Genomic DNA, 10,628 nt, shown 5'->3' on the forward strand with positions numbered 1-10,628 from the left:
CTTGTACCTGAGTAGCATACTAGGAGAGAAAGGCTGTTGAAACCTCTGAATAGTTTGCTGTCATTTGGGAATTTTTTCATCAGACAGCACAGATATGAAAAGACCAGACACTGACTGAGTGCTTTAAATCTCTCTGCATATTACTGCACTTCACAGAAAAGAACTGATAAATAAGAATATTAACAGCAGGTCAGTTTCCCACCCATATGGCTTGCAATATGACTCCTGAACTCTTACCTGTGGAAGTTAAGCCTCTGGGTTGCAACTCTTGACACAGAATCTTATCCTCTTGGAATTCTTTCTGAGCCTTGACAGGCAAAAATGGCATAGTAGGAAAAACCCTCTCTGCACATCAGCTATTCATTCTCCAAGACAGATAGGGCAATTTTTGCACACATTCATAAACTGGAATTGGAAAGGTCAGAAAATGAGTACTCCATATCCCTATATAAAATTCAGCTCCTTAAAGAAACCTTGGCTTTCTCACTTGACCTATAATGGAAGAGGAGGCTTTGTGAAGACCTGGTGATTTTTCTGCATCTCAGCTGGAACCACAGGCAATTCTGTACACTTTAAATTGTCCATCACTATTCAAGCTGAATGACAATGCTTGACTTAAATACAAAAATTAGTCTGAAGGTCAAATTTGTGGCCCCAATGAAATCACTGTTTACTTCACCAGTGTTATTACTGATAACAAATTCACAACATATATTGAATATTTAATGAGAAAGAGGGAGCATAAAAAATGTCCCTGTTAAAATCTGGACTAGGTAACTTGGAAGCGTGATCCTCGACTTGCTAATACCTGCATAATCAGGCACACAGCAGTGTGATTTCATCTCTCATGATATGTATACCAAGTGCATCTCAAAGGATGCACCCAACTGAAACACCCAAGGAAATTCTGATCATTCAAGCATGGATAAAACCAAAATTGCCAGGAGTTATTTGGATGGGACTGAAAGGATCATATAAAATGGTAAGCCTCGTAGACCTGGAAACAGTGAGAGACAGAGGGAAAAGAGCTAAAATTTGCTGTGCAGGCACCTGCTGCAAATGGCAGGCTTCCAATGACACAGAGGGGACACCCCTTTGCCATACTCTGGAACAGTCAGTGGGCTAAGACCCCCCCACAATCCCCTTAGCAGAGAGAAGAGTTACAGAGGACAATGGGAAAGTGAAACCAAAGCCAAGGAAACCAAGAAAAATGAAAAAACCCTGTAGAATATGTAAGTAAAGACATTAAAAGGGGCAAGCTGGAAGGAAAGAAAAAGGATCAATGGGAGATTAGAGAGTAAAAAGGCAATTGGCTGAAGAACACATCCTGGAAACGAAGATGATGAAGGCTGCAAGTCCTGGCATCAGAGTGCCAGGGAACCAGCTAAGCAAGTGCACCATATTAGAGGGAGTGAGTGGAGTCCTTGAAAAGGACATGAAAACGTGAACAATCAGGTTAAAAAAAGCTTACTCAGTTGGTTATTTTCAAATTTCACCTAAGCAGCAACACCACTTTTCAGGTTACAGAAAAAGAGCTAACATCTCCAGCCAGATATTTACAAAGGTGAAAACACTCTCTCTAGCAGCGATACTAAGTTTCAACAACAACTCTGTGAAAATCAAGGATTTCATAAATCATTGCAATTAAATCATCTGAATGTACTTACTTCAGTTATTCCATAAAAAACCAAAGCAACTCTTAAGCAAAACACACAAACTAGGAAGCAACAAAGGAGAAACATCAATAAGCCACTCAACTTTTCCTTTTCACAACAAGTACATATATTTTCCAGTATTTTATTGTCATTCAACAAGTCTTTATTTATAGTAACCTTACAAAACTCTTGCCAGGTCTAAATAAAGACTCCAGGAACAATAGATAAAAACATCACCAAATGGACTATTATTGTAGATAAGTACCACCAGAAGCAAATCTATCATATGAATAAATACAATTTCAATCAACCTTAATCCTTCCTTTTTGACTACCATGCTGAACTTTTCATGCTGAAACAACATCAGATTGTGCAGCCACAAATAGAAGCATAATCAAATACCCACATGTTCTTGTAAAGAGCCATTTACTGGATTTGGTCTTACACAGCTACCTATAATGTCATAATGGGAACAAAGTATGATAACATTTTTCAGCCAGGAGCCCTTTCCTGCATTGCAGAAGTTCCCAGACATCACTGAGAGTTTACCAACCAAACAGCAACACAAGTGCCTGTAATATAAAGAAGGATTAAACAGAGGGAGTTAGTGAATGTATAAACAAAGTTGTATGAAGCAAAACTGGAATAACAGTATCACCCACATACGTGGATCAGAGGGTATATTACAGTGCACACAAGGCCTATGAGACACCTTGCAGTGCTGCATGCAAGCTGGTAGGATCCTAGAAGTATGCTGGGGAGAGACAAGAGGTACACCAGTCCCTTCCAAGCACCTCAGCTTCCTTTGAAGAAACTTAGAATTGCAGGGTGCAAAAGCAGCACAGTTCACCATGCTACATCTCTGGATAAAGTGGAAGCCCAGAACTGCAAAGAACACCCATCCAACTAAGGCCTCAGGGAAATACAACATCCACTCATGATCATACCCCAAAAGAAATGGCAAATCATGAAGTGTTAAGAAAGGCACTGCTACCAGCCTTTAGTCTAAGAAATCAAGGAAAAATCAATTGCTTGGTTTAGTCAAAAAACAACTGAGATGAGAAAGCATCTACAGATGGAGCCTTCCTGTTTAATTAGACCTCACTAATGATGGCATGACTCACAAGGACATTACTTCAACTATAAGCTTGTGCAATCACATTGCTTTCCATGGAATTTCTGTAATAATGGGAAAGACAGTACCAAACCAAATCCAGATTTATTGCCTTTGGTTGAAAACTACAGCAAACAAACAGCTATTGCAGATAAACCTGACTGATTAAATTTGCATTCACCAGCTCTCACATTTTCTGGTTCCTTCACATTGTGCATTATTCAAATGCACCTCTACATGAAACAATATCTGATCCATTTTATCTACTCAATGAATCTCTTCGAATCACTCAGAAACAAAAGATAGTATCAGAGCAGCATAAGGGAAGCAACAGGAAAGTTCACATCACAATTCACAAGGCAGCAACGTTTACAGGGCTTTCAGCCATGCTTAGGGATAAAGTTACAAAATGGATGAAGAGAAAATTCACGTAGTAAACTACTTCCAAGTCTCTGGTGAGCTAACTTTAAGAGGGAACACTAAAAGTATGACTTTTTTTTACTCACTTTTACATTCAGTAATGATTATATGAGAAGATTGCCTGGAACAACATAATGCCCGCTTACAATTTACAGCATAAAATACTTCAAACATGCTTCAGCTCATGGAAAGTTTGCAAGAAGCTACTGTGATTTGGAACTTAAAACAGAGTCCAGAATAAACAGTCCTGTTAACAGTCCCCTACATAGTCTTGACAAACAGTACAAGATTTGACTTTTCAGATGTTTCTATAGAAATCACATCCTTGACTTTTATATTTCCTTTTGCTAGCCTGTAAATTGGATACTTTAATACAATTCTCCATACTGCTTTCCTGAGGCTGCACTTAATGTGAGTAAAGCACTTTCAGATCTTTAGCATGAATAAAATATATTTGGCATTGGACATTAATTATAGAAGGAGCAATATTTGAAACAGAGTTTTGTTTCAAGGCAACAAGACTAAATCAAACATGATTATCTTGGCTTTGATTGAGATGTTTTACTTACTATGCTCTATTTTTCCTTGCATTTCAAATGTGCAGCTTTGCTTTTCTGTTATGTAAATGAATGTTTTTCATCTAACACATCTAATTTTAGAAAAAGCATCATTTTCTTTCTTAGCCCAAGAAAGAAATGTTGCAGAACACAATTCTGAAGTCTAACAAGAGCACCATGGGGCAGTGGCATGCATTCAACAGCAAAAGCAGCGAGAGGGGCCCAGAGGACTCAGAGAACTTCAAACATTAATATGTAAATGTTTATCTACACAGATACACATCTGGATAAACACACAGTAATATTTAATATAGATTAATTCATCCTGTCCATGGTCAGGTAGTCCTAAACAATGCAGCTGCAATCACAACAGCTGTGACCTTTTTGAAAAGTAGAAAGAACTGGGATGGAAAAGAAGTAACTAAGTATTGGAAGTCAAGGAGCCTGTTCAGCTTCGTGTAACTGACTCTGTTTTAGAAGCAAACTTCAACAAAGGGAAATGTTTAGACTTTAATCAAAACACTGGCATGCAAAAGAGGCCAAGCCACCTGCCACAGTGGTCCTGTCTTTAAAAGGTTCTTCTTCACTTGTGTGAAGCGTGAGGATGATCTTGCAGTACATCTTCCTAAACATCAGTGGTATTTAATCCACAACATGTAAAATGCATGTCATATTTATATATAAACCTACTAATATAAACAGGGCTTTTAACCTGAAGATGACTTTGGTTCTATAGCTTGTGTGACCAAATGACACTGCTTCAGCCTGCTTCCTACCCTCTGAATTTCACATATTCCCATGCAGAGTAAAGATAACACCTAAGTTTTCCACTTGTCGTGGTGTAAAACTGGGCATCCCATAAATTGCAGTGTAAAAAGAAGGGAAATCAAGGTTAGGAAAGTAATTTTTAACACTGTGTCATGTGAAGAAAAAAAAATGATCCCATAAATCAAAGGAATAAAACATCTGTCAAGAAGACAATATTAGTCATAAAGCAGTGCTGAAAGACTGTTATTTACCCAGACAAAGTTAAGCATATTCTGCTCATTCAAATATTTAAATGAAAGTAAATGCCAACCTAAAGCTTGTTTTCAACATTCTCTGATGCCTACAAAATGCTGTCACTCACTCGTTACACTCCCTCACACGGATGTAATTTCCACCCCCACCTATCGTCATCACATCTGGTTTGATATGCAGTTTCACCAAAAAAAAACCCCACCATGTAGGCACAAAATCACAACATACTTTGAGAAACGCTTTAGTATGCAAGTGTGTGTAATTACACACAGCATTAAGTATGCCCTGAAATATACCCACCATGGAATAACTGGAGGAGGGGGCAAATAAACTGTAGCTGTAGCTTAATACACTGGGGTTTAAATCGCTTCTATAAACAGCAAAACACAAGACATAGCACAAAACTTCACATCCCACAGAATCACAAATAATAGCATTAAAAGAGACCAAAACAGGTAGTCTATCTACCTGCCCCAAAGCAAGATCTGTAGCTTTGCAACTTTAAGCCATGTTTGTGAAACAAACCTTAAATACCTGGAGAGAGTGAGATTTCATTGTCTACCTACCCTGTACATTCTAGTGCTTCACTACTGAAAAGCTTTCCCTAATGTGTAACCTGAAGCAAGTCTATCACAGTGCCTCACTTCCCTCAGTACTGGAAAGTTTTTCAGTCCAGCCAAACTTGTGAAGCATTTTTAAGCCCTTGCAAACAGTACATGCACTTCTCTCAGATATGCATTAACACCAACAGACCAAAATATTGAGATGAAGTCCTAGCTCCACCTAACTCACTGAAAACAGACACTGCAACATGTTCAAGGGCATTGCACATTCCACATCTGGCATATTGGAAAAATACAGGTCGGCACCTAAGTCTAAATGTTCTGCATTTTCAAAATCATGTACGATTCAGAGAGAGAGGGGAGGCTTTCTTGTCTGGGCACCTAAAGGCTGTTTCTTTCCTGATCACAGAATACTTACAAATAAAACCTTCTAGGTCACCTCTCTCTTCAAAGTTTGAGAGAGGAGGCCAGAGAACTTTTCAGCAGGTACTCTGCAGCCTCCCTCACACCTTACACTAAGGCCAGAGAGGGCTGGTGCAGAAGCCACTAGGCTGCTAGCTGCAAAACCCAACTTTTTCGAGAAAAAATACCAAAACAAAACCAGCCAAGACACTAACACAAGGACCAGCACATGCAAACCATTGGTGGCACCCCCTGCCACCCCTGCTGTCCTGGGCCCACTGCATCATCTTCACTGCCCCAGCTGCCCCGGACAGCTGCCAGGTTCTGCCACTCTCCCGCCTGCGAGCCACGTTTCTCTGCACGTTGTCAGCTTAGGCAGTGGTCGAGGGGATGCACCCCACCTCAGCATCCCCGTACTCACCTTCAGAGACCTCAAACTCAGCTGCTCCATTGAGCTGGTAGAGGCACCAGTCAACCGCGCTCTCGCCGGGAGGGCCGCCAACTGGGCAGGGAGGAAAGGCAGAGTTAGTCGGGGGCACACAGGGCCAGCGGGAGAGGGCTGAAGAAGGGAGATGGGGGAGAGGGCTGCGGAGGGGAGAAGCAGAGCCGGAGTGGGAAGGAGAGATGCAGAGGGCAGAGGAGGGAACGGAGAGATGAGCGGGGACCAGGGAGAACCAGGGGAAGGAGAGCGTTTCCAGATACCCTGCTTGTGGGACATGGGTGTTGCCCTCCGAAAGGCGCCCAGTGCTCTGAACTGTTATTTGCTTTGCTCCCAGCGCCGGTGGCTCGGGGCGCCTCCTCCTTCTCCCAGCGGAGCAAGCGGCGCAGGCAGCCGGCACTGCCTCGGGGCGCTCAGGGAGCCGGGGGAGGGAGGACGGGAAGGAGGGAAGGCTCCGCCCGGAGCTCCCGGCGGAGGCGGCGCTGCCTCGCCAGAACCCGCCGCGCCCGGCACCACCGGCCGTGCCGCAGCCTTAGCAGGTATGAGCTGGCACAGGGTTGCCCGCTGGGGCTCAGTGCCTTGGGCAGGCGGCGGTGCGGACGCTTTGCCCGAGGAGGGCCCCAGCCACGGCGACGGGATGCGAGGCCATAGCTTGGCCTTTATCCTAGCTTCCCTTTGCAGCCCAACACAGAGGCTTCGTCCTGTTCCAGGTTCAACTTCAGTCGTGACCTGCCCATTAGGTGCTCCGGCTCTGCCCTGTCCCTCCACAGTAGTTAAGCCACACGTGGCTGTGCTGTAGCCAGCCCGGCAGCCACCGGTGCGTATCCCCGGCTGCACCAGGAGCCTGGCCATGGCACCTTGGAGAGCACCCCACATCAGAGCTTCTCCAGTGCCGCTCATGCTGAGGTCCTTATCGCCCCTTCCAGCCAACCACCCCAAGCACCGACATCTCTGTTTTCTGCTCTCCTCCCATCCCTTGGCCATTAAGGCTGTCATGTAGATAAAACCTGCATATACCATCTAAACTGACAGCGTTTATGTGTCTCACTGCAAGGCTGGAGAGTGGTTTTCATCTGGTCTATGGACCCCTGTAAATCTACAAACTGTCTTGATAGCATCCAGGAGAGGAAAGTAAGAAAGCAAGCCTGTATTGGAGTAAGCTCAAGTGCTCTGTAGTGACCTTTTTCTCTACCAGAAAACCTTTAGGGGAACAGTGAATTTTAAAACACTGCCACAGTCAACTAGAGAGAACTTACGTTAATAAATGCCTTCATTCTTACAGACATCCACCCAAAAAACACAACAAGGAGGAAATGCAAAGATACATTAATTGTTCCATTCACCAGGTGGCTTTCTTGATACTTAGTTTACCACAACTGTGACTGTTTAGTGTACAGCTGGCAGCATCCTGCCTACGTCTTCTGTCTCTTTGAAGTGACAGTGTCAGAGGCCCACATATAGCACAGCTTGTGTCAAAGAGAGCAAACACACTTTGTACAGGCAAATGAGGAAAGCTTAAGAAATAGTACAGGAAGACTACAATCAAGCCATACTAAAAGATTAGGCGCCAACAAGAGGATAAAATATCGATGTAGGCAGCTGTCATGGCAGAATTAGGTTGGCTTCTCCATCTAGCTGTTTCAGAAACTGTGGGGAGCACTATTTTCAGCATAAATTCTACTTGATATACCTCCATTCTTCCCTTTTTGCAGCAAGTGAAGATGCTCTCGATACCTTTAGGCGTAAATGTGAGCAGTTTGATTCAGTTTTTCCTCATAAAAGTATTCTGTTCAAATATTTATATTCTTCTCCACTGCATCCAAGACAGTACCACGCTGTGGTCTTTGTGAAAGAATAGGGAGGTCAATTTAACTTTCTGAAAGAAACAGGTTTAACATGGAAGCAACATTCTGCAAACATTCTCAGCTGCTTTTATAAACAAAGCAAAATGCCAACACTTAAGCTTTCCTGGGAGCTGCATCTAAATCACAAAGACCATAATGCCTTCTGAGGTAAAAAAAACACCAGCTCATGTAGACAGTATGTGTATATATATCCCCAAGCCATATGTTTGCTGGATGTGCACTAGCTTTCTTGGAACTGGGAAGGTTTAAGCTGATGATTTGAGGGAAAAAGTGACACAGAGCTGTATTAAAGTAAAGCTTCATCCAGCTGATTGCAGTGATACTTGCTCCTCCTACAAATTACCTACAGACCTTGACTGCTCTTCATAAGAATGTATTATCATATATTAAATTAACCTTAGCATTCCAGTGTTAGTTTGGCAGGCAATGCAGCACACCTTTTTTTTTTCTCCTTTCTTTCCAAAATGAAGAGGCAGGTGCAATCATATTTACAGTGTGATCTGTTTCTACAGGTATCATGACCTTAAACACCTCCCTGGAGGTGTTTAAGACCAGGGTGGATGAGGCTCTGGCCAGCCTGATCTAGTGTGGGGTGTCCCTGCCCATGGCAGGGAGGTTGGGACTAGATGATCCTTGTGGTCCCTTCCAACCCTGACTGATACTATGATACTATGATACTATGAATATTGAGGTGAGCTAATTTGCACCCAAGTGCCAGCTAGTCCAGTATGAATTTGTCTTTTACTTTTATCAGTGTAAGTCTGTAGATTGACACTCTTAAGCTATTTGTGATTGTTTCCTTCAGAGAGATGACTAGCTTAACTGTGTTTGGAAACTAGTAATGCAGAATCACAGAATGTTAGGGGTTGGAAGGGTCCTCAAAAGATCATGTAGTCCAACCCCCCTGCCAGAGCAGGATCACCTAGAATAGGTCACACAGGAATGCATTGATCATCTCCAGAGAAGGACACTCCACAGACTCTCTGGGCAGACTGTTTCAGGGTTCTGTCACCCTCACAATGAAAAAGTGTTTCCTATGTTTAGGCAGAACCTCCTATGCTCCAGCTTGCACGTATTGCTCCTAGTCCTATAAATGGACATCACTGAGCAGAACCTGGCTCCATCCTCCTGACACTCACCCTTCACATCTTTATAAATGTGAATGAGGTCACCCCACCCCTCAGCACCACCTTCATCCATTACTTCTGCACTGTTGGAAATGAGCTCAGAGTTTGGTACAGTTGTGGGGGGGGGTTGTCATTTCAGGATTGCAAGGTTGTTTAAAGCATGTGAGTTACTTGAACTAAGGAAGGTAATCAAGCTACGCTGACATGAATTTTAAAGACTCAAAGTTTTAAACCGTAGCTTAATCTGGTTTGGCCTTTAATAGCACAGTGATATGCTGGGCAGAAAGTGGTGCAACTGCAGACAAAATTTCTGAGGAGACTGGGCTCCATTACCCTGTAGCATTTGTAATTATGGGTTGGATTTCTTTCTTCTTCTCAGTGATTTCATGCAGACACAAGAGTCTACCTTTTTGGTTTTCAGCACAGGGTCCACCCCTTGCTAGCAGTGATAAAACAAGTAACAAAACCGATTTAAATGGGATCAGAAGATCAATCACATGAAATTTAACCTTCCTACAACTTCAATACTTCAAAGATGCAGACGATAGCCTGTAACGAACTATTACACCCTGAAATAAAGAACTCACATTCCATTCAAAAGAATTTCCTCAGGGAAAAAAAAAAAACAAACCCAAACCACACCATAAGGATTTGCAGTTGTCAAAGATGCAGAACTTGCCATCTCTCTGAGCAATCTAGTGTTATAACTAAGGCAGCCCCAGAGTTATCACCAGAGCCACCAGGACCACCGGGGGGCTGTGGGTTTAACTGGCTCTTGCACCCTGCTGGAGTCATCTCAAGTCCCTGCCTGGAACACTCTGTTCAGTTTTGGGGGCCCCAAAATAAGAAAGTTGCAGACCTACTTGAGCAGGTCCAGAGAAGGGCCATGAAGATGATCAGAGGACTGGATCTCCTCTCCCATACGGACAGCCTGAGAGAGTTGGGGTTGTTCAGCCTGGAGAAGGCTCCAGGAACAACTCATAGCAGCTTTCCAGCACTTAAAGGGGAAGCTGGGTAGGCATTCTTCTTTACTGGGGAGTGTAATGATGAGGGGTATCAGTTTTAAACCGAAAGAGGGTAGATGTAGGTCAGATACATGGAAGAAATAGTTCCCTGTGAGAGTGATGAGACACTGGAACAGGTGGCCCAGAAAATTTGTGGATGGCCTATCCCTGGGAGTGTTCAATGACACGTTGGAAGATGCTTTGAGCAAGCTGGTCTAGTAGGAGGTGTCTCTGCCCATGGCAGGGGGGTGGCATTAGTGGATCATTAAGGTCTCTTCCAACCTAAGCCATTCCAAGAGTCTGTGAATACCTGCGGAGCAGCTCAGAGGCACAGAATCGTGCCTCAAAACCGCTCATTTAAAGGCAAAGTGATGGAGCTTGTGTTATTTTAAACAATGCTGCTCCCGCTAACGAGCGAGCCGGACAGCTCCGTGCAGTGCCGCTGCTGCGGCGGCGCGACAG

General features: G+C 43.4%; 1 protein-coding gene across 1 annotated transcript in view; it reads right to left on the reverse strand.

Moving 5' to 3' along the window:
* The window catches only part of PPP2R2C (protein phosphatase 2 regulatory subunit Bgamma), a 162,647-nt gene extending 156,183 nt beyond the window's left edge, over positions 1 to 6,464 (reverse strand). The window contains exons 1-2 of the mRNA XM_068149521.1: positions 6,434 to 6,464; positions 6,153 to 6,233 (exon numbers count right to left, since the gene is read on the reverse strand). Of these exons, the coding sequence (XP_068005622.1) occupies positions 6,153 to 6,233; positions 6,434 to 6,449 (97 nt within the window). The 5' untranslated portion in view covers positions 6,450 to 6,464. The remainder of the gene's footprint in view (positions 1 to 6,152; positions 6,234 to 6,433) is intronic.
* Between the last annotated feature and the right edge of the window lie 4,164 nt (positions 6,465 to 10,628).

This window comes from Melanerpes formicivorus, unplaced genomic scaffold, assembly GCF_026170545.1.
Source record: "Melanerpes formicivorus ecotype bairdi unplaced genomic scaffold, bMelFor1.0.p_v2 SCAF_18, whole genome shotgun sequence".
Lineage (NCBI taxonomy): Eukaryota > Metazoa > Chordata > Aves > Piciformes > Picidae > Melanerpes > Melanerpes formicivorus.